Raw genomic sequence first — 24751 nt, forward strand, 5'->3', positions numbered from 1 at the left:
ATGACTGAGCTGCAGGAGCTGCAGTGCTTCACAGCTCCAAAAATGAAGCATGGCCAACATGCAGGGTATAAGAGTGCAGAGAGTCCAGATGCCTGAGCCCTGGTTCAGCCCACTATGCCCCACTGCTTCCACAGGAGCTGCTGCAGGCGTTTCAGTCAAAAGGCATTTTAGGCCCATCAGGACTAACTGGGAGAACTGATGAGTGCAGACATTTGTTCAGCTTGCAGCACAGGGAAGGAAAATAAGGTGGACATTAATCATCTCTTTGCAGATACGTCAAGTAAAAAGGAGAAGCACATTCAATCCCATGAAAAGGCTTATTTTTAAGCAGTTGTTCTCTGAGACCTGATAGCAAAGTGCTGTGCTCAAAGAACAAATGAAAGAGGAGGTGGCTCCTCTGGAGCTGCCTGCTTCCCAAAGATAAAGGAAGATGGAGTGCAGCACTCTGCCCATCCTGTACAGGAGGGTGAGAATCATTGAGATAACTATAAGAATTACTGTGGTGGGGGCATCTTGCTTGATGTAAAGGGAGAAGAACTGGGAGCATGCAATGGATTTCTGCATATATTTGAGTTTTTCCAGTCCTGTGGAGAGAGGCCTCTCTGTGATCATAATTGGAATGAACTCATGAATAGCGCATGTGAGCAGAAAGCAAATTGGAAGCTGCAAGCAGTTAGCTCACCCTGATGCATGGTTAGTAAGGAGACATGTTGCATACTCAAGATATAAGGCAGGGAAGGACACATTCATCTTACTGAACAGGCAGAGCATACACTAGAAAATTCTTAAGGTTTTGGAAACCCCAGCTTGCCCCAGGTAGCTCTGTTTTCCAGGCAGGTGGGGATGCGTAGATGTCTATTGTTGGTGAGCAGGCAAATATCTACCACGGGAAACTGGTGGCAACCTAAGACAGTGTCGCGGATGAAAGTATTGACACGGTAATATTTAGTAAGAAATCTAGGTTTATTAATAACTAACAGCAATTTATTATTATAAAATAATTCAGAGATACTAAAAGAAAGAAAAGCGACTTATTCAGATTCTAAAATGACAAGATTCACACTAACTTACTTAACGGTACCTATATATACATATATACACATGCATGCACATCACAAAATGGACAAACATACAGAAACAAAGGTGTTTGGATTCAGTAGAATGGACACAGAACAGACATACACACACAGAAACAAGGGTACGTACCCACACACACACACACACACACACAGAGTAAAGAGAAGCTAGCTCAAAGAAAATTTCCCTCTTGAGTTTAGAGCAAATACTCACAATGCCTTGGCATTCCTCAACGGGCGATAATTGAGACTCAAGCGGGGGACTTCGCCCTGGCCTTCCGTCTGGAGCAGACGACACCTTAAGGGTTTGGTACCTGAGAGGCGTCCCAGCTCAGGGGAGATGCTAGTCACAGGCCCACTGCGATCCAGGAGAGCTCAAAGGGTCTCCCTGGTGGTCGCCATTTATAGGGTCCAAGATAATTGACTTTTGTCAAATGCCTTCTGGTGCCTTCCAGCAGTTACAAAAGAATTTGATTAATGTGCGACTCTGTTATTGTTCCCATTTGACCACATCCCAGGCACAGGTGTGCCAGGCCCTTAGGAGTTGATGGGCCATTTTAACCATTTCCGAGCAATCGGGAGGGGCAGGAGCCAGGCTCGTTAACATTGTCAGTCCTTATCTCCACAGACTGGTGTATAGCTCGGGGGGATGTGGGTGGAATCGCACCTAGCACCAAGCAGCCCAACAAAGAGTGGGGGGGGGGGTAAGGATTGCACCACCACAGACAGCTGCATGGATGTCCTCACCAGTGACACGTGCACAGGGACAGCAGGGGAAAGCCTGTGGTTCCCCCACTGGCTGTTTTTATCCTGCTACCTGAACTAAGTATTTATTTCTCTTTTACTGGGAGAGGACCTCTAAATGAGAGCAGAGAATCCCATCTATTAGAAAGGCAGCCCATGCACTGCAACAGGTAATACATCCCTTTTAGTCAGACAGCTGTAGCCAGCACCAAGAAGAAGTGCTGGGAGATGTCAAGCAGAGGCTTGGGGATTTTCATGAGGTATTCTGTGTTTGGAGATGGGAACCGAGCAACAGCTTTCTTCCTGCTTAAAGAAAGAGCTTAGCAAAAAGTAGGCATGGAGAAAGGCCCTTCTCAAACACAGCACTGAAGAGAGAGGCGGATGGACCCTTGGCCCCACATCTGCCTTGGGGACACAGATCTCTGTCTGCACACCTTCCACTCCTGGGGAGAAGTGTCAAAGACGTGTCATCTCGTCAGATCATTACTGCGAGTTACAGAAATATTTTCCGATTGCTAAAAAAGATTGCTAGAAGATTATGTTGCCTGTATTGCTGTGCAGTTACTCTTTATAATACTGTGAAATTAAATGCAGAGAGATTTTTTTAAAGGACAAAGGTTTTATAAGATCTTAGGAAAGCATGGCACTGTTAGGCAGTGACTATTAGCTTCAATTTCTTCTTTATATCACAATCCACTTTTGCAGGTCCCTCGCACACTCAACCTCCTAGGCCCCCTACATGCACATTTTATGTTCCTTCCCTCACAATTGCCTTTGGGACCTTCTGAGCTCTAGTCAGTCACCTCCTAAAACTCCAAACCACATATTCGGGCACTGAAATACACATATAGACAAGCATTCATAGGAGAAGATCTCAGCTAAAATAACAGCAGCAACTTGCTTATGGCCTTCCATCCTCCCTCTTCTTCCTGAAAGACTGAGCCAAGACTCTTGGAGGAGTGCCATCACGTTTGCCTGATTCCCTGTTCACCCTCAGGGCTGTGTCCATGCCCAATTTCCCTGTGTTCCCAGCAGCTCACCCCCAGCCTTCAAGCTCCTCACCCCCAGCTTCTGTGGGTGTTTGGCACAGCCAAAGAGAGCAATTGGCTGGGAAGGGAGGTAGCCAGAGCGGAAACACAAATCTTACCCATGCTCTGAACATGGATTTCTCTCTGTGAAATATGTGTTGGATGTTGCAGGCAATGGAGATCCCTTCCAGGATTTTGAACACTGCTGAACTTTCAAGCACAGTCAGAAGTCAAACCAAAGCCACCTGGGCCCATCTGTAGTAAGTCAAAATCTGTGACATTTCAGCATGACACAGAGAAATGCTCTTTGGACAGCAAAAGTAAAGGAGGTTGGGTTTGGTTTTTTGTTTTATTTGTTTATCTTTTTTTGTTCAAGAGTGCATTTATTTTATAACTGACAGGAGATCACTTCATTTTTAGTGGACTTAAAATTACTTGCCAGTATTAAAAACAAGTTTCTCTCTCTGTTTTTCATAGCAAGGAGCAGCCGAATGAGTGGTTCCATGTTCAGAAGAGCCTCAGAGGTCTCTCCTGAATTCATCAACCATGGTTCAAACCAGTGTGCAGCACAGCCACTGAGGAAGAAATAAAAACAAGGTGTCAGACCATCTGGAAGGTCCACAGGATGCCACCGGGGCACTCTACCACACTTGGGAGAACAAGCTGGGGAAGGCTGGAGCTGCGTTTTAATCTGTTGTACATGTAGAATCCACCTGCTCTGGAACTTTGGGGAAATTTATTGCCAGGATGAGCCTCAGACATTGCAAGTGGGGTCTGTTCTGAGGGAAGACCAGTTCTCTAGGGCAAGCTTTGAAAAATCCTAGGGTCAGAGTATGCAATGTACAATTTCAGCTAGATTTAACTAACTGTGACTGAGGGTCACAGGGCTTCCTAGCCATCCTCCTCCCTTCGAGCCAGGCTTCAGCTGAGAGGACTAATTGGATGGACCTCTTGGGGCCCCTTCCAGCTGTTTCCTGAGATATATTTGTATTCTGCAAAGAGAAGACTCAAGCTGATTGCTTTTATTACAGCTTCAACAGGAGAAATTTGCATTAAAAACAACGTGGGGAAAAAAAGACCTGGCATCTTAAAAGGTCTCTTCTAATTCTGGCAGGTTGATCAGCACATTCTCTGCCAGACAAGAACAGTTCCCTGCTGTGTGTTTTCTAATGAATTGACCACTGCCCTCTAAAAGTAGATAGTGAAACAGACTGTGTAAGCATTTCTCAAGCAACCTTAGGGGTTTTGAATGTATCTTTACTTTTTTGCTCATATAATGTTCATTCTACTAATTCAGACAGGCCTTCTGAGCTGAAGAACCTTTTCACATAACAAGCTTTCTTTCTGAACCACTATTGAGTTTACCACTTATAATAGTGACTTTAAATAAATGTATTTTAGTGCAGTACATTTCTGTAGCTTAACCAGACAGTATTTCAATCTGACAAGCCTCACCTCAGCCAGAGAGAGCTGGATAACTCCACTCTTGTCTTTGTCCAGGAGATGGAACACTTCTGAAAAGTAGAAGAGGAGAAAAAAAATTGGATATAAGCCACAGAGTTTGGCATGTAGAGAAATACTCTCTCACAAAACGTAGAGGTCTGGCTTTTTGCCATGATCTACTGGAAATCTAGACTGGTTCTGTAAGATAATATTACAGCTGTTCTTCTTTCCTCTTACAAGTAATTTCTAAGCTGTTTCACGGGGTGGAATAGTCAGATCTACAGCAGCAAACTGAGAATTGGCAGCAGGACAACTATAAAGTCTGATGTGGTAGCATCTGGTATGATCCAGGGACAAACCTGTAAATCAGGTCCGAGTAAGGGCTGTAAATGACAAATGGTACCATTTACAGGATCTGGGACAACTTGGGGGCCAGAGCACCAACCATAAAGTACAGATGACTGTAAAGCAGAAGAACATGGTAGGCTATGAAAACATGTTCCCCACCCACCATGGTCATTCAGACAGAAAGGCTTTTGCTATTTCTCTGCTGCTTTCTTCAACAGACACACTTTTGCTGGCACCCTCACATTTCCATGCAATTTGCTACACTCACAGTTAAATACTATAAATGTAGCAAATAATTAATGAAATCCCAAAGTTTTCAGAATTCCCCTTGGCTGCTGAACAGAGGCACTTACTGAACAAGGTCTCTAAGTGGATCATACAGGCCACAAAGCCATCGAAATCAATCGTCAGCTTGCTGCAGGCGTAGCGGAGGACAATGCTGTGTTGCATCTGATCATTGAGCGTGAAACCTGAAGGCACGGGAAGAGCACGAATCACTGACACAGCAGGTTAACATGCTGTCTTTGATGTGACTTGCCCATGGACTGCTGCAGCTGCAGGCAGACCTGGGTGAAAGACTGAGGACTATTCTTCCCAGGAGGTCTGTTGGACTCCATCACCCACCTCTGCGGTGGGTCCTTTCCAAAGCCCATTGTGCTGGGTGAAGAGAGGCATAAAGTTCTCCCACAGCATTTTTTCAGACTGCATATTTCACATTGTTTCACAGCATAACCAGTCCTATGTTCCCCAGATAAACTCCTAATTAGTGAGTCTTGGCGCTGCAGCTGAATAGCAGTGATTGCAGTAGAGCCAATTGCTCACATAACACATTGGGCTCTATTCAGGCCCATATTAGTGCTATTTCTGTCTCTGGATCATTCACATAAACTCCACCAAGCACAAGACAGATCAAAATAACAGTGCACCTCTAGATGCCCCTGAGCTGGCAAGCACTGCTCCAAAAGTGAATAGCACACATCAGAGAGGATATCGTTGGGGCATGCCTTGATCAGGCTTACACCTTCTCTAGTGTAGAGAAAGGTGATGGGAGGAAATGAAGGAAAAAGAGGATTTGGACATAGGTCTGAAAGAGGACAATTAGATTGGGAAATAATGAGGCCAAAAATAGAGCAAGCAATAATCAGATGGATAAGCAATGGTCACAGCATGGACAAAAATATCAGTGGTTCATAATGCAGAACAGAGGATGGGTTTTGATGTATATAACAGCAAAAGGATGTAGCAGTATGTGACTGTCAGGAAGGGAGAATGGCACTGGCAATGCTGTGATCTAGCAGACGGAAGGGAAGCAAACCCATTAAAATGTTCCACTGTTCTTCCGATGTTCAGTGATCCGACCATGTCCCTGAGCAGCGTACTCACCTGCCTCTCTGAGGGCATTTCGCATCTCATGGGAGTCAATGGTACCGGAGTAGTCACTGTCCACTTTCTTATAGATTTCCTGCAACAGAGGGGAATGAGGGAATGCGGAGATGGCCTTTCAGGGTGTACCTGCGCAGCAATGTGGTGGTGTGAGCACAGGCAGGCAGGCTTTAGCTTTCACAGCTGGGTAACAGCAGTAGTGAAGACATGGAAACACGAGGCTCACCAGGGGTTAGCAGCCAGAATGAAATAATCAGGTCTCCTCTAGGGTTTAACCTTCGTTTGCTAGTCCACTCTGCCCTGCCCTGCCCTGTGCCTGCCTTGCTCCCTCCTCGTGTAGCTAGACTAATGCCAGGACAATCGTGCCAACCTCTGCTGTGTCCACACTAACACTCTGCTGTGCAGACACAGCCTCAGGTTTCTGATGCCTGGGACAGGTGCTGCCCCTACCGGCCCAATCTCCTACTCTTTGAACCACTAATGAGCAAGGGAAAAGTTTCAAGTAGCTACTGGCAAGCAAGGCAGACTGGGAAATACATTCCCATGGGCTGGCAGGCTGCCTGCCTTCATGTTACATGGTGACAGACAGGCCATTTAGGAAAATATCCTATCATTTGGCAAACACTGCAACAGGCAAAGTCCATTTTGCTTAATATTTCAGACATGATGACAGATGCTTCCTACTGCCAGCAGGTTTATTATCCAGAAATAGATGCCACCCAGACCTACAGCTCAGACTGGAATTGGCTCTCAGGGCTTTCTCTGCTGACACCATCCCTAGGACAGAGCTGATGCTTCATGAACCCAACACCTCTTCATGAACCTCCAGGACGGATGTTCTGTGTTGACCAGCATCAAGTATGGGAGCAGCAGGCTTGCCTGAAAGGGATGTCAAACAAAAAGGGTCCAAATTTGACCTTCCTTTAGACTCCTTGATTCTGGATGAACTTCCTGGGATATTAAATCCTCTGCCAGAAAAATAGTTCAGCACTTCTACAAGATTTAAAAAACACAAAGCCAGGTTTTTGTAGGTTCTAAAAATATGTGTTTCTTGTGTTTGCTAGTGCTCAGCTGGCAATGTAACATACTGCAATAGCAGAGATATGTTCATATGAGCTTTAATACAGCAGGCAGCAGAGAACCCTCTCTTTGCCAACAGTGAAAGAGGGTTAATGTGGCTTTCCATAAGATATCGCATATTAGGGAGAGTGGTGGGGCCAAGGTGAAAGAGGATCTGCTTGTGCCCTTTTAAAGCAGAGGTGTTTGTGAGCCCTGGAACAAACTCCAGCCACGAGACGGAAGGTTTCAAGTATATCTGCCTGTGATGGCTCAACCCTATCTCAGTTCTGGATCTGAACTTCAGAGATGAGAGGGAAGGGGAGACAGTCAGAAATATTGTGTTACCAAATACTTTTGAATCTTCATCCAAAGTGTCTTGAATTCTACAAGTCCCAAGGTGCCGGTCCCATTGGTCTGGGGATGTTAAGGCATGGTTCAAAAATCAGGATTCCTCTATCCTTAGAAAAACTGGACACCAATCAGTTCTGATAAAAACAAATCACCCAATCACAGTGTCATCTTAATGCCATATTAGTTCTGATTTGTAATGCATCTCCATCTCACGCAGACATGCCCACAGCTTTACAATCAGTTAGCTAAAGGCATGCCAAGAATTTCTAGGCTATGTGCACTCTCAAGGAATGATGTATGGGATTGCTAAATATACAATCACAATTAGATCCACCCGCATTTTGTACAGTTAGATTAGAATCCTTAGGGAAAAAAAGGACTGGCCTCTCAGCAGACAGGTATTAGAAACCAGAGGCAGGAACTGCAGGTGAACAGAGAAAATCAATAGCAGACTACACAGTCTTCCCCCATGTCCTTCAGGGCCTTGAACATCCCTTCCTATGGAAAATTATGCAGAAACAGGGAGTTGGCCCCCATGACGTTGTACTTACTGAGTTGCCCTGTTGTGTTTGGGAGCCTGTGGAGTGTAGGGCAAAGACATCACTTCTAACAGTCAGTGATCCACAAGATCCACAGCTAATCCCTGCTGACCTCATGAGACCAACATTAGTATAATCCTGGCAATATGGCTTATGACCCTCCCAGTGCACTGGCTACCTTCCCAGCACATCAAGGGAGTACTGGGCAGCTGTGCTGACCTCTCCTTTTCCCTTGGCTAGGCAGAGCTTATCAGCTCCCATGTGCCCTACAAGCTATGGAGAAGGGAGGGAGGCACAGCATATACCTGTAACCTTCCCACTCTGAACAGGTTCTCCAGCCTGTCTCTGCTGCTTTGAGTTCTGTGCTCTATAAGCAGTACCTGACTTAGAGATGGCAGCTGAGGTTGTGTTTAAAACCTGCCTCCTGCCAAGCACACTGTGTATGCATGCAAAACTGCACAGGTGCATCCAGGCAGAAGGTCCCTGCTTCTTCTCCCTGCTATTTTTAGGGGAAAGATTAAGTGATGAGAGATGCAGAGCAGGTTAGAGAAGCAGCCGATGATTAAATGGTTCAGGTTTCTGCCACCCTGAGCTGATAGAGCTGCTTGACTGAATTTTATGCCTCCAGCCATGTGTCTGGACAATGGAAGTGCAAACTTAGCCCACTTCATGGGGAAGTTTTGCAAAGGAGATACAGAAACTTTAAAGGTGATGAAATGACATTCAAAGGATACATCTAAAAGGCTGATCATCTCCCTGCAAGTGTTAATGTTGAATCCATCACTTTTAATATCCTTTCCTGTACAAAAAGGAAGTAAAAATCCAAGTCAGAAATATTTTTAGACAAATATTTTTCTGCAGACAACCTTGGAGATGTCAGCCACCTTAAAATCTTATTAGCAAAGTAAATGGTCTGCCATTTCTTCCACTATTGTCCTTCAGCTGATTAACATGGCTTTTTTGGCACAGGAGCAGGGGATGTTACTGGTTTTGGAGCAGTTATGCAGCAGCATAATAATATCTTTCCATGATGTTCCTCCCAAGAAAGTTCAGGGAATATAGTGCCTCTGCAGAACATTAGCTAGCAGCACTTGGAAGGGGAGCACCAAGTGGTATTTTTTCCCCTCCATATTAGAGGTTCAGCAAGCCAGGAGAAACTCAGCTGAGGGAAGACACAAACTCAGTTTTTCATCACCCTTTGCTGATAGAGTGGGTTTTGTTAGCACAGATCCTGTCTGTGTGCTGATGGACCCAGGCACAGACATTCCCTCTGACCTAAGAGCAACTTTGTGTGTCACCATTTCAGCGTGTGTGTGGTGGTTTAGCCCCTGCCGGGGTCTGAGACCACGCGGCCGCTGTCCCTCCCCCACAGAGGGAGTGAAATACAAAGCCCCAAGACTGAAATAAGGAAAGGTTTAATACAACAATGCAATAGCAACACAACCAACAACAACAATAACAGTAATAGTGATAGCAATGAACAGAGCAAAATAGCTACCAAATACAGCAGTTTGAAGCACGATGTACAAAACCACGAGTGCACCGCGCTCCGCGCCAGGAAAATGTGACCTGCCAGGATGTGATGTCCGCATGGTATCTGAATAACCCGGCTAGAGCTCCCCCCCACTGCTGGGGAAACTTAACCCTATCCTGGTTAAACCAGGACAGTGTGCCTCTCAGCTCCATTCAATGGGAACTACATAACATTACTTACTCTTTGCCAAAACCCGGTTTAGGATAGTTTGAAGTTCAATTGCAGTCACTTCACAGTCCTGGACAGAAAACAAAACGTACTTTAGCTGTTAACACAAAAATTATTTGAAACAAGCTATATTCATTTCCTGTCAGACATTCAGAGACTATTTTCCTTCCATACCTAAGGCATGTAAACCTTTAAATATTTTCTAACACTTTACCATCAGACATCACATAGAGAAGATCCTCAGAAACCATGAATATTTCTAGCCTTTTAAATGGGAAGTAAGTGTTTTGTTACGGGCCATGGTGATGTGACCCAATAAATATTAACTTTTTAACAGGTTTGGCTGAATTGGGTGAATGACTTCTCTCTCAGCTGAAGAAGTTCAGGAGAGCATTTGAGATTTTCCAGGTTTACGGAAACTATAACCAAACAAATACTAAAATTGCCCTCTCAAAACTCAAAAAGGTCTTCCTAACTAACATAATGTTTTCCCTCTCCAATGTCAGTGACCACCTGTTCATTAAGAGAAAATCTGACATGACAGCCACAGGCTAATGCAGCAGGGCTTTGTAGATACTGAGGTTTGTTAAATACAACAAATAGAGAGAAAGTTCAGCCAACAGTTTTTCAATTCCTGGGGCTTCTGAACAAAAAGGAAGGAACTGGCCAACTAGGCAATTGTCAGAATTACACGTTAACTCCACAGGTAATTTATTTCACTGTAGGATAATATTTTTACAGTCCTCACTCCCATCACCCCTATTTCCAAAGTTATTCCATGCCCTGCATTACTGAGGGAATAAATCACATTTTGCACCAATAAGAGGAAAAATGTAGTAAAACTGCTCTGTTGTAAAATAAATTGAACTGAAACTGTGAGTTAATAAAAGGGGAGAACTGCTTGGTTTTTTGAAGACCAGACAGTAAAAGGAATCGACAAGTCAAATATTTGCATAATCATAACAGAGAGGCCCCGGTCTTTTTCTTTTCACTTTAATCCACTTACCTCTCCAGAGAGTTTTTGAAACAGAGTCTTGAACTCATCATCTATATCTTTGTTATTGACATGAGGCTAGAGGAAAGAGATGACCAAGAGTGTGGTTTACAAGGTGGTTCTAGAAAGCTAGCTGTGGATATCGTAAAGCAGCTTTACAGGGTACTATTTACAGTAACAGAAAACAAGCACTTGCTCTGCAGCAATGGCAAAACAGAGGCATTACTTAAATCACGACCAGCCAGGAATTGGCTTCATTTGGGAGTAAATACTTTTTAAGACTGATGAAAAAGTTTTCTTCTGCCACCAGTATAGTTTTATAAAATAGCTGCAGTGAAAATGTTGCTGCACCTTGCCATAGCAATTCAGCAGTTCCTTGGAAGTCTGCTTTTGCAATTTTTCTCAGGTTTTAGAAAGATTATTTGTTTCTCTGGAAGGGATCATTCTGTGCCTTCCCCGCCTTCTCCTACCTGTGCTAGATGGAAGGACAATATAATATGTTCCAGCCCAGTCTACAAGGGTGCAGCTTCTGTGCCACATGGGCCCAGGTACATGAAAACGCACGTGAAACTAAGACATGGAGATATGTAAAGAATCCCCACAACCAAAAATATGTCTCCTGAGCACAAACATATACTGTGATCCCAGCTCATGGGAGAAATAAAAATCTTGACCCTGTTTTGCCCCCACATTCTGAAGGAAAAGTCTGCTAGGAAAAAAAAAAAAAAAACCACGATCTGCCCAGTTAAGACATTTACCTCATATGGTTTTGCAGACACCACATCACCAATCATCCTAAGAAAAAAAAAAAAGAAAGAAAAGCCCAAACAACCAGAAATTATGAGTCTACCATTTGCCTTTAAAATAATTAGCAAAACAAGCTGTTTCAATATAAGGTCTTAACAAATGCACAGAACAAGCCCCCAGGTTTCCTGCTTCCCATGCTCCCCATCCCACCTCTATTTGTTCCATTCTTTGAAGATATTTTCCTCAGGAAATACAGCCTTGTTGTTCTTGTCTTGTATCCACACTCCTGTTTTTTCATTCAATGGCTGCTATTAATATAACCCTTTTAAAAATCATCTCCTTATCGTCGTACTCCAAAATCCTTCATTCCTTAATTGTGGGAACTTCTACCTCACAGATATGAGGGATTTGGTTACCACCTGAGTGCTTGGTGGAGGCCATCTGAAGAGCCATGACTCTCTACCATGAATGCGTGTGTCACATATGGTAGACTACGTAAGAATTGGTCCTAGAAATGGGCCTATTTTGCTGTTTAAGGGAAAAGATAGAGCACAGGATGTGGGTGCAACACCTGACCTTTTCCTTTATGTGCCTCATCAGCAGAAGAGGAGGCTTTACAGAAAAGATACGCACTGTGTTTTAGCCTGTTTCTCAGAAAAAACTCGCAGGCAGAACTCTCCATTTTTGTAAGGCTCAAAAGTGGACGGCACAATAAGGTACTCTCCCCGGGGCAACTTCATGCGCCTGGAGACTTCACGCAGGTTGACATAAGGATCAGACCGGGCTGCTGGTTTGTTCCTTGCGAAGAAAGCACGGTTCACATGAACATCGGTGTTATTTTCCAGCTATGGGAAATGTTTTTTTGTTAGAAACCATTTGACAATTCACTGGTAAGCCAGCCACTCTATTTCAATTTCAGTACTTTAAAGCCATCTCACATTTTTCTTAACACAAAATAATAAATCCCCAAGTCATGGCATAAAAGATAACTATCAGGGTTCTGTCATGGGAAACAGTCAGGCAGATAATTAGAAGGGGCAAGGATCTTTCTCTATAAAGATTATCTTTTCACATGCCTCTTTACAATCTGTGATATGAAATAAATAAAAAGATCTTAATGTGTGCTCATATCTGGTCAAACTAGTACCTGTAGTACTTAAGTTGTCCATGTATTGAGCAGTTTTTGCTTTTACAGGCTGCTTATGGACAAATCTAAATTTCAGAATATTTTTGAGCAACTTATGGTATGGGATAAATCTCCTAATTGCATAGGAGTTCTAGTCTCTGATTTCTTTAAACAGACAGAAAAGGATAGTAAACAGGACAAAGTAGTAGTCACAAGGGTGAGTCTTTTGGGCTCACATTAGATGATCTACCCAACTTCTATTAGTAATACTAAGAATATTCCTTTGGATTATGTGGACACTAGTACCTAACTTTTCCTTAATACCAATATACTCTTGAGCAAGTGAGACATTGCATAGCTCATAAAACAAAACACTGATGTAAGAAGAAACAGTAGTGTAAGAATAACACTTCTGCTATAAACCTCCTACTCATGACCTTTGTTCCACAGGGGTGTCTTTCAGAAAGTGTGATTCAATGATCCACAAAAGTGTCGTTGACACAGGCTGGGGAACATTGCATTCAGACAAGGTTTCTGGCTGTCTGAGATCAGAGCATACAAAGATGTTACCAAACATTTTATAATTATTCAGTTTATCTGTTGTAAACTCTAGAAAAATATTTTTCCTCTTGAGTTCTGAAGATAAGACTGGATTTGGTATTTATACAACAGCCTCATCCTTCCTCCTCACTCAATCTTAAACTAAGTGAGACTGCAAAGATTAAGAAGCCAGATCCATATATTTTCAATATATAAAGTTCATTTTCCCTTTGCATCTGCAAAGCTGTTAAAATAACACAGTTAATTGCTACATGACCACACATTCATTTACTGAGAGAGAAGAAAAGGGCTGAAAAGCTGAAGGAAAATTGGCAGTGCAAGCTGATGGACCTCAGTAATGAATATAGGCTATTCTTACTGCCAGACACCTCTGGGGCCTCTTTCTTCAGGAATTAAAAGTCTCTTTACCTCAGTATTGACATCTGGGAGGATTAGGGAATGTTGAGCAGGGTTTGTTCATTACCAGGAACCCCAGCTCAGAACTATAAAAGGAATGGATCCACAGAGTTTGGTGTTTCTTCTAAACATTAGCTACATTTTCTCGATTTTAGAGTTCAGAGACCCTGTTCAGCCTTCACGTGTACTAAATAGACAAATTCTGACCTCTGTTATACAAACTTAGTGGAAGCCAAATTTCAACAAGTATAAATAAAGTCAAGATCAGGACTCAGATGTCTGTAATAAAGCCTTGTGCCCAGTCTCTTGGAAGTGGCTATTCAGAACTTGAGATATTGGTCTAGTGATGCAAGAACAAAGCTCTCCAGAAAAGCTGTCACTAGTAAGAAAGAAGTCTTCCTGGTAGTCCATCTGGAGGCTAGAAGTCTTCAGCAGAGATTACATACCTCCTGAGGAATCTGGAAGGAAGAGAAAGAGCTGATGTTAAAAGGTTGCTACATACCTACATCCATCAGTAGGAAAAAAGAAAAAAAAAAAAAACAACAAAAAACAACCAAACAGATAAAGCCTCCTTCAGACACTTTTTTTTCATTTTCATTTACAACCACATATTGTAGTATCAGTTATACATGAAGTTCTAGCTTGTGCTAGAGCTGTTCCAAAGGAAAAACAGAATCTTCATCCAGAGGATTGTATAAAACATTTAATTGCTTTTCTCGTGGTATGGTGGTGTGAATGACACTATTGTCTAGAAATATGTGGGTAAGCCTTTAAATGTTCAGTCAGAAAAATCAGCAAGTTAGCCCAACTTTGCTAACCAAAAACAAACTGAGAATTTATTACAGCAGACCTAAAATCTATCAGTCTACTATTACTGGATTATGATGAAAATATAAGGCTACCATCACTAGCAATCAGCCTGAGGATGATGAAATTGTTGTAAGGCAATTATAACAAGTAACAAATTTCAAGATTTGGCCCTTTCTAAATTAACTAAGTTGCTATGTTAATTCGTACCTCCAAATACAAGGTAGCTTTTCCAAAAGTAATTAGTTGTCTTGAGAGCACAGATTCCAGTGAGAGCCAAAGAGAGTGTCCTCCCAAGCCACAGAAGAGCTTTTGAAAATATCACCCATACAATGAATCTGGGGTCTGAGATGGCTCCTTGAGACCTCAGGTCTTCTTCCTTATAATCAGCATAGTACAAGGCCAGGAACTCGGTGATGGGCACACTTATTATCAGTAGGCAGTTTGAGCTACATGACTTACAAAAGCTCTGCATGTCAGGTAGACTTGAGCATACATCTTTTCACTTTCTCCTGTACAGGGATCTGCTTTAGGTCACCATCCATGCTGTCCTAACTAGACCTCCTTAGCCAAGCATCAGCTGCAATGGTGTAAATTTATGACAGTGTGTGACCCAAGTAACTTGAGTCATAGTTGGATATCTACCTGAGGTGATTTAGCAGCCATGTCTTTCAAAAGAAAGTCTTCATGTTTTTAAGAGTCACCAAGTCTACCCTGTTATGAAAAAGATCACAGAGGAGGCAGATGGGATGAAATAGATGTAAAGCAGAAAAGCTCTGCTAACTTCACCAGGGTGGTACTCAGTGATATGAGCAGACAAACATCCTTAATGTGCAAATTCAGGATGCCAATAGGCCAGGGTGCTTGGCACCACGCAGATGGCAACTCAGAAATGTGCTCAGTGAGAACGATTTGTGTATGCAGGCACTTAGGCACTAGGGAAAACCTTTCCTAGTTTTGAACCATCCTGCACAAGATATATTAGCAAAAGTCAGACATTCCCATCTGCTCCCACCTGTGCTGGTTAATGATCTTCATCCAGTAGAATCTATACAACATTTAATTGCTTTTCTCCAGATATGATATTGGTTGGAAAATTTTATATTTGCTTCTCTCCATTCACATCACAGAAATTAGAGGTGACAGTGTAGATTTTTTCCCTACATTATATTTTTAGAGACAGAAGCAACACTGGGAGAATCAGAAAAAAAAAATTACTGAACCATAACAATAAGCATGGTAGACAATGAATCAAAACAATTTTCAAATGCAAGGGAAAAATAATGAAAAAAAGAAAGTGACTATTGAGCACTAACGATAGGCTGTAATCAGAAACACTTATCTGGAACTGCCAGGCACCCTGAGCCTGCCCCCATTCAGATTTTGTAAGAGAAGGCTCTCAGTGAGACTGTTCCTAAATTATTGCCCCTAGCTTTACACTGCTCTCTGTTAAAGTGGGACAAAAACTGAGACTAAATTTATCTGAATCTTCCCATATTATGTGGGTCAGGAAGAAATGAGAGAAGGGTTTGAATCATCTTGCAAAATCCAGTTCTTATTGAAGTGTAGTGCTGAATGTCAAGATGTAGCACATTGTTAATTTTTTTCCAGCGTAACAGAACAGGGAATAAAGCCTTTCATCAGGATCAAACTTTACCTGATAGAGCGAATAACCAATACTAAGCAGAGCTTCTCCCATTTTCTTCTGTCTCCTGCGATTCTTCTGCATCAAGCCCACCAGTATAGTACAGCATGGCTCATCCAAACTCCCTTCATGGTCATAATCTGGTTCGTCCAACCGGATTTTGAACTGGGGATTGGTCCAGTATGTTGCTAAGAATTCCCAAGATGAGACAAAAAGAAGGAGATTTTGCTGTCATTGTACCCAAGATGGCTGTCACTAGAATTACGGAGAATATCTCTTTGGAAGGACTTTTGCCTGGAGTTTTTCCAGTCCTTTCCATTATGTTACAAGGTTTTATGTTTTCACAGCTATGCTAAATATCAGTTGGAGCCATAGCAAATCAAAGCACCAAGGTATTTCCTGGGGAGTAATGACCAACAGGGAGGAGCTGATATCGTTAATTCCAGCCACTCATTTATCTTCAGGAAACGTTCTTGGCTGAGGCTGCTATTGTTGCAAGAGGACCAAATGCCAGACAGCCTCTCCAGAGGTCTAACCCGAAAATGAATGGGAAACAACACTGCCACTGAACTGTGACACTTTCCTGGCCTACCCAGCCCTTCAGAGGATTACTCCAGTCAGTAGCAAAAGCTGTAAAAGCAGGAAAAGCAGACAGAGAAAAAAAAGCCATGAATTAACTGCTTAGTGTGTTGGTAATCCCCAACAAGGAAATAAGTGTGAATTAGACCTTTGTTTAGACTGTGAAGCTTTTGCTTACTGTCTAAACTCCACAGACAGAGCTATGTCTTCAAGATCTTCCCACCAAAGCCCCCTCCAGTTCACAAGCATTTATTTTTTGATTGTTTTGTTTGGTATTTCACCAACTGTCCACTTGGCTGGGTCTCCACCTTGGTAGTTCTGGCAGCCCCCAGCAGTTGAACCCCGTCTCCACTGTCCATTAAACAGGGTCAGGTCCCATTTATTGACCTCATTTCTTGTCAGTGTGTCCGGAGTCAAGTTGCAGATCTCAAGGCGGGTGAACTGCCTTTGAAAATCCGAAAATGACATCCTGGTGCACAAAAAGACTTGCGTTAGTCCATCGGCCTGCAACAGTCAATGCAACTGCAAATGTATGTCTCTCCCAACAGGGTAGCAAAAATCAGTACTACAGAGCTGCCCAAAGCCCCATTTAATTGAACTCTGAAACTTGGAACTTGTTTTTGGGAAGCAAAATTTCCCACTCCCTGAATGATCTGTATCTCCTGGAGACAGTTGTTCTCAACAGTTGTTACGCATTATGGGCTCAGTCATAACATTTTCTGTCATCCCCAGCTGTGGGCCGTCCCTCATGGATCATGCTTCATAAGCAAATTCACTAAAACTGGTGGAACAAAATGTGCAGGGAGATGTCATCTAATGGGAGTGAGAGTTGGCTTTTATGAAAGTATCACTTTGTAGAACAGTCCCAGTTTGGTGTTTTGCTTTAATTCTATCGTTGATGTTTGTTTTTACCATTCCTAGTAGGTTTGCATGAGTGACAGACCTTGATCACTTCATGCCTCAAGCAGAGGTCTGTTCTCATTTCTCAGTGCCTTATGGCCCATATAGCTGATTGCGCTGGAAGACGGTAGCCATTTATCTTTCCAGTCTAGGACAGAGTGACATGGGTTCAGTACTGATCCATATAATCAGCTAACTGGATGGGCTTTCCATTAGGTCTGGGTAAACAGACTCTTCCCAAGCTGGTAATCTAAACTTTTTCATTAGTGTGTAGCATTTAGGCAAAAAAACAAACCTCAAAATGTAGAGCAGCTGAGGTTCATTCTTGCCACCTCATTAATTTTATTACCATCTGGTCTCTGTATTTTGGATAAGCACTGAGTTATGCAAGCTCTAATAAAAGGTAATATTTGAATGGAAAGGGAGATAAACAAGAGGCTAACAACACACACATGCCATTATTAACCCCCTTGGTGCTGACAGTTTCTCTCCATCCAACTGAAAGGACTGCTTAAAGAACAAACATGCATATAAAATGTCCAAAAGGTTAAGCTAAATGAACAATTCTCACCAAAACTCTCCATCATCTACTTTCTTATCCAGAGCCTGTTTTTGTTTGGGATCAACATAATTCCATTCAGAAGCACTGCAGACAAAGCACAAAAGCAAGCTGTTCAGTTGTATTTTATTCTACGAGATCAGAGAGTTAGGCTCTTTTGTTACAGCTGATAAAGGAGTATGTATTTCTTCAGCAATTAGACCTTCTGCCCCTCCCAGTGGCAGTACACACAGCAACCTGACTATACAGGGCTGGAATCAGACTGCAACTGTATTTGCAACAAATAAACCTTAAATTGAATCATCGCTGCCAGGTGCCAGAATGTACAAATATTGCAGACTGGCTGGATTAGGTAACACGAGTTGGGCAGAGTTTCTCCACTGTAATATCTATTGGGATGCCTGATAGTTTCCCTAGGGAAATGATATAAGCTCCACTGTTGGGGTCACGAAAAAACTAGAAAGCAAGAAGGTGGAGTTAGAAAATGTACTACAGAAAATATCATTGCTTCTTTCCATTCTGATGTTAATGTGCAGCACGTTGGATCCAGCTCTGGTCTGCTCCCACGTGAAAATGGAGTTCTGCACCTGCCTCAGCAGGGCTGTCCCATAGTAAAAGGGGTCTAACAAAATCAGGATATGGCATGTGTGTGTGACTGAGGCAGCTTATCTTGTGGCTGAGCAAAGCAGCTCTAATAAGAGTGAGAATAATTCTGATGTTTATCTCTATTTTCTATCCTTAAGTATGTTACAACATCAGCACCAGGACTGCAGTCAGGACAGGAAACTGAAATCTCAGAGTGCTGCATGAAAAAAAATATTGCAGCCCACATGAAAGTAAAATTTATGATATTCTAAATATAAAAATAAAAGAGGTGGTGTCACTGTCATTCTCCTGAGATTCCAAGCTAGTTGAAGCCCAGACAGTTTCTGAGAGATTTTCAAACTTCTGGGCCTCAGCTTAGTCAACATCCCCATTTTTTCAAGATTCTCCAGTAGAAACCAAATACTGGTTGGATTTAGAGCCGAGCAACCTGAGTTGAAGCAGAGGCACAGTGGTTTATCCCTGCTGTAATTCCCAGGAATGGAATTGGTTTGCATGTTCTACTAAGGTCCTGGCACCATCAGTAGGATCAATCTGAGAAAAGTTATCTTGCAAAATGACATGGATATGCTTGCATTGAGCAGCTCACAATTAAAACGTGGGCTGTTCTCTCTTATTAGAAAGCTCTGCCTGAGGCAGGGAAGGATGACCGCTGTGCAGAGCGGATCAATATCTGACCTTGCTAATAAATTAATAGTGTTTTATTCCAACTGATTTAGTATCTTTCCTAAATGTGCTTTGTGATTGGAATAGCTGCACAGTCCCAATTTAATTTTTAAAAGATACCAAAATACACTGAAGAGAGAGAAGCAGGGTCATATAAAAACCTACTTATCACTCCAAGCTCCAGTCCATTCGCATTCACCCCAGGGATTTCTAAGCCTCACTAGTTTCTCTGGCCGTCCTCGGTAATATACCTAGAAGATCCACAACAAACAGAGCCTGAGCACTTCCATTATTCCAATCATCACAGGGCAATTGCTTTTCAGACAGTATAAAGCACAATTTGTACTTGAGTGATGCAGTCCATTACAATTTGCAATAGGTAAAAGACACCTAGATGCTTTCCACCCTTATTTTACATTATCCTGTGCCACCAAGTGAGCCATTAGCTGCAGCACTCACCATTTCATATAATGACAGCAACCTGCAAGGAAAAACATTGGCTACAAAACAGCAGAATATCTACATCCTCGAAAGCAAGAGACGTCGCACAACACAGCAAGGTTGGAAGGAGGTTATCTGGCACAGAAACCTCTGTAATGATTCCAGTTTCAGAAAAGCAGGATTATCTAGGACTCACTGTCAAGGTGAGACTAACAGCAGAGTTCATGAAAGAGACTTTTACTCCTTTCCCATTAGCACTGACCGGCAAAGTACATACTCCCACCTCATGCAGTATGAACACGTGGGGAAACAGCTGCCTCCTCTCCTGTTTCTCCTTTTCCTACTCTCCATTTCAGTAACAGCTTGGCCCACCTTTACATTTTGTATTCTAGTCTGTTGGTACAATACAAGTTGCAGACTGCACGGTATACTATATATAAACACCAGTATAGAGCTTCCCACCTCGCTGAGGACTACAAGTGCTTTCTTTTTTCTGTAAGAGGATGCATAAGTTAGCAACATTTTTATTTGGTCAGTCATAGAAAGACATCAGAAAGCTGAAGACACTGCAGTATTGCAACCCCAGACTGGTTTGTATGATGGTCCTGGACAGGCTGGCTTACCTCTTCTGCTCCAGTGACAGAGTAAGCATGCCCCTTTACCAGCTGCAGACTTGTCACTGCTTCTATTTCAGCTGCAGTAGTTATCTGGGGTGATAAAAGTATACACATTTAGGACTATATATTGCACATGAACTCAGCTTTCATGAGCAAATTAATATGGAGGAAGATATCCGAAGCGGTAAGCACAATGAATATCAATATTCTTGATGCAAAGTATATTAAATAAAGGTGAGATCCACAGCAAAAGTTCACCTCCACAGTTTCATGCCCCTAAATATGCAGTCCTGGCACAGCAGAAATTCAAGAATGTACAATGAAATCTAAATCTAAATCCAATTCCCAGCTCAGGTAACAGACCCAGTCACCTGCAAAGACATGTTCATTTGAACTAAGCCTTAGCCTGCCTTGGTTGAGATCCAGCACATCCAAATTTGAACTCGGGTAATCCCATATGCTACGAACCAGGATTGCAAACAAGATAATGAAATGGGATGTGAAAGGCATGAAGTTTCCAAAACATGTACAAACTTCATCTGTAACTTAAGAGAGTTTGTATTACAGGTGCCAATAATCTTTAGGACTGAAAACCAAAGCCAGAATCAGACTACAGGCTACAACAAAGTGTCTCAAAGAGTTTGTCTCTGGCAGTCAAGTGTCTGGAGCTGAAATTACACAGAATTTGAATGAGAAAAGATACTCTGAGAATGAAAACAGAGTTTGGGAAGACCAGTCCTCAGTTCATGGTTCTAAGTATCATCACAGGTTGCCTTGTAAAAAGGGAGGCATGATGAGAGTTGGTTATTTAGAACCTCATCCAAAGTTTTTATAACTGAAATCAATAAAGGTCTCCCATTAATTGTAGTTTGCTTTTAATTCAGACCTTCCTACCTGTGTCTAACTTTTGTCTGAGCTTTTGTTACAGTATGGACCAGAGCCCTGAGAAGAGGAGAAAGGAGAGTAAAGTGGCAGCAGTCTCTTACATCAATAGAACAGCCAAGCAGCGATCCAGCTCTGAGAGCCTTCTGGATGATTTGGTACAGGTCCGAAGGAGCCCTCCGCAGCTCATAGGACTCAGAGATGCCTCCAGTAAAATCCTCAAAGCCTTCCATAGTGGACCCTCCTGTGAGAGCTTCATAAGAGCCGTTCAACCTGTGGGAGAGATGACAAGAGCTATATAAGGGGCCATCTCTACCTGTAAGCATTGTCACTGCAGAAAAAAGGGTTTATAGTTTACTATCTCTGAGTCTGTGTGATCATCAGTGTGAGCTGGAGCACCAGAAGTAAAGCCCCTTGAAACAGATAACTGGCAATACCCTTTATGGACCTAGGGGAAACTGTAAACAACAGGTGAAACAGACGCTGCATTTGAGTGAAGTGCATTGTGTCTAACGCCACAACTGCCTTGGTAGTCAACTTCTGCACACCCAGGAACAGTGCCTCCTGCTTAGCCACCGTACTTGGCATAGGCCTTCTCCAGCAGTGCGCTCCAGAACTCATTGCGTTCCTCCGAGTGTACGAAGAGCAGCTCCCCATTCCTGGTGGGCAGCCTGTCATCCACCACGACGTCTACCCACTCCCCGTACTGCCAGAACTGATGAAAAGAAGAAAGGGAAAGATGATGAGAGTTGGTATGCACATAACAGATACACACTACCACCTTCCTACCCCTTCACCTGTCATCAGTTCCCCCTGGATAAGTCACTGTAAGGTTTCATTCCACGCTGGACTCCTCTCCCTTGTAATAGAGGAAAATTCTTTCCAGCTCTGTGAAGTGCCAAGCAGGCTTCTTAATGTTGTATTAAATTTTGCTGGTAGGTAATATTAATGGCAACTTGTTGCACGTAATAGCTGGAACACTGTGTGCACTCCATGCAAAAATTACATGGTGGAAGTCCAGAAAGCTAACGTGTAGACACGATACTCTAAAGTACCTTTTCTTGTCTACTCTTTCAAGATCCAATCCACTGAAAAAAAACCCAACAATGCCCCTGTAAAAATGATTCAAGGAGAGGTCACCCAAAAGGAAAGTACTCAATAGTGCTAATCCCATCTAAAAATACTGGGAAATGTGTGAAATATTGCTAATGCTAGTTTTTGCCTGAACACTAAAAACATTTACTCCAGAATCTGATGCAGTCCTGAAAGGAAAGAATGTAATTCACACAATAACCCCTCTGCTGAGACGAGCTGGTAGAAAGGATAGGTATGTCCTGACCAAAACACTGCCTTTAGCTTTGCAGAGTGAATCCATACTGCTCACACCTGACCCTAACCTCTAAGTCAAAGCAGGTTGGCTCAGTCCCAACACACTGCAAGCAAGGAAATCCAGGCAAAGCCTCAAGGAGGAAATGGAAGGAAGAGGAACTGCATCAGCCTGAATTCACTATCAACAGTCAGAAGCAATAGAGCTTGGCTTGACCCACATGGCGTGATGGTTTGGCTCAGTTTACAAACCCTGTATAACTCACCAGAGTCCTATCAGCTGTAAGACAGCAGAACCTTGCCAGTGAGCAGGTGTCATTTAACATTACTTAACCCCGTTCTTCTTTTCTTCCCTTCTCCTCAACCAATTTCACTAACACACTGTAATTCTTGAATATTTATCCTGTGCCAAACACCAAAAATCTGCTTATAGCTAAATACTAGCATTTTCCTCTTTTATTTTCAATACCCTGATCATATAGGTACCTGGAAATGAAAGATCCCAGCATAGTCCTTCTGGAAACTCTGAGCCTTGGGAACAACACGGTACAGAATGTCCGGATTCAAAGTGAGAGATGCAATGGCAGCTAGGAGCCAGCAATCACCTAAAAACACATACTGTTACAAGGCAGGAAAGTTCATTAATAATTAAGGGTTTGCCAAGCTGATCCTTACACCATTATGTCACGCTCCCACCTAGACCAAAATGCCAGTATTAAGTGCTTTGCAAGGTCCTGCTAGACTCAGTATTGGTTCAGCAATCCAGTCTTATTTTGTTATTTATCTGTTTTGCTCATTTCCCACTCACTCAGGCCGCGTAGGTATCTTGGGGATCGTGAGGCTGATCATGGTGGTAATCTCAATGGTCTAGTTTGGGCCCTGCTATTTTGATTTTTTAAATGAAGCTGTGAAAGCAGTTGCTTTATCTCCTGAGGGCTTGTTAATGCTCTCAGGAGACCAAGAACATAACCAGAGAGTGAAGGCATTTGGAGTACGTGGGTTGCAAAGCCTGGCTGGGCAGTATAGAGTTAATGACCTGCAGTACTTTAACTAGACCTGAGCCTCCATGCCTGGGAGAGGCAAGGACTTAGAAGGTTTCCTTAGAAGAGAACAAAAGCTCTGGATTGATAGAAGGGTGGTGGGACTTTCATTCTTATCTTTTGGAGAAGATTTGATGGATAGAGGGAACATTTGGGTGGCTATTCCTTCTTAGCCCTTTCTTTGAAGGTCTGAATTTGAACTTAGGGCTGTTGCTACACATTTGCCCATGAGTCTAATGGAAGCTGAAGTCTCCTGGGAACTCTGCAAGGATGTGCGTCCTTTCTCTGGCCCACTCCTTATCCTGGAAAGGATGGGTGTGCCCAGCCCTCCCTGAAGGCTGTGTGTCTGGCAGCTGGAGCTGTTTGCTGGCTTGGTTACTGCTTGTTGTGGATTGGAGGTTAGGTGAGTAGAAGCCTCTATCACACCAAAGGTGGTGCCCTTGAGAAACTCAGTGACTCATGGATTTCTTACAGTATTTGCATACTGCAAACAGCAGGAGGAACTTTTGTGATTCTGTGTTATTTCTGAGGTGTGCAGAAAGTCTAGGAAAACAAAACTGCTCTGAAGGTACTAACATTTTCCTGGTTCCCTGTGGATTATCTGTGCTAAAACATAGTTTCTTTGCGCAGGTGCATATTCTGCAGAAGGGATTGGCATAACAGCTCTTGCTTCAGTGGAAATAAGCTAACAGAAAAGCCAAGGAAAGAGTTTAATCTGTAGCATTATTGAATGTCTTAGAGCAGCAGTTAACTCTTTATATTGACTTGGGATTTATGATTTAGTGCTATGATGAATATAACTGTAAAGGTAGGATAAGGGGGCTTGCCTGGTGCTGCGTGCTCTCTGCTGCCTGTACCCCATGGGGAGGTACCCAGGTGCCTCCTATGAGCTGAGCAAGAAACAGCTGCTCCCAGTTAGGCAAGAGGTCACTTGAGAAACACCTGTAAAGAAGTGCCCCTGGTGTGATGACCTGTAACCACCTCAACTGGCTGATTGGATTATGGGCACAAAAGCATGATCTACCCAGTGTGCCAGCCCAGGCATTTCCAATGAGGAGAGAAAACCTAGTATTATTACATCAGGTGCTGCTTGAGCCTTACCCCAGGATTGCTCTGTGTTATCTTAGCTGCCACATTCAGGAGAGAGCATTCAAGCTGGAAAGGGGTAGAAAATGACTGGATTGTCTGC

The 24751-nt window shown here is 42.9% G+C and overlaps 1 protein-coding gene across 2 annotated transcripts in view; it reads right to left on the reverse strand.

Annotated features, from left to right (window-relative positions):
* Window positions 1-3172: 3172 nt before the first annotated feature.
* The window catches only part of CAPN8 (calpain 8), a 30869-nt gene continuing 9290 nt past the window's right edge, over window positions 3173-24751 (reverse strand). Inside the window, exons 3-21 of one of the 2 annotated variants that reach the window (XM_074863814.1) lie at window positions 23009-23127; window positions 21778-21911; window positions 21301-21469; window positions 20321-20404; window positions 19422-19507; window positions 18000-18074; window positions 16837-16997; window positions 15962-16137; window positions 13944-13955; window positions 12048-12259; window positions 11426-11462; window positions 10680-10745; window positions 9686-9743; window positions 8706-8770; window positions 7427-7495; window positions 6023-6101; window positions 4993-5109; window positions 4304-4362; window positions 3173-3423 (exon numbers count right to left, since the gene is read on the reverse strand). In XM_074863814.1, coding sequence (XP_074719915.1) covers window positions 3400-3423; window positions 4304-4362; window positions 4993-5109; window positions 6023-6101; window positions 7427-7495; window positions 8706-8770; window positions 9686-9743; window positions 10680-10745; window positions 11426-11462; window positions 12048-12259; window positions 13944-13955; window positions 15962-16137; window positions 16837-16997; window positions 18000-18074; window positions 19422-19507; window positions 20321-20404; window positions 21301-21469; window positions 21778-21911; window positions 23009-23127 — 1802 coding nt within the window. In that variant the 3' untranslated portion in view covers window positions 3173-3399. Of the gene's footprint in view, window positions 3424-4303; window positions 4363-4992; window positions 5110-6022; window positions 6102-7426; window positions 7567-8705; window positions 8771-9685; window positions 9744-10679; window positions 10746-11425; window positions 11463-12047; window positions 12260-13943; window positions 13956-15961; window positions 16138-16836; window positions 16998-17999; window positions 18075-19421; window positions 19508-20320; window positions 20405-21300; window positions 21470-21777; window positions 21912-23008; window positions 23128-24751 lie in introns of those variants that run through there. The other variant, XR_012628274.1, reaches the window with a different exon arrangement.

Source organism: Strix uralensis, chromosome 3 (assembly GCF_047716275.1).
Source record: "Strix uralensis isolate ZFMK-TIS-50842 chromosome 3, bStrUra1, whole genome shotgun sequence".
Lineage (NCBI taxonomy): Eukaryota > Metazoa > Chordata > Aves > Strigiformes > Strigidae > Strix > Strix uralensis.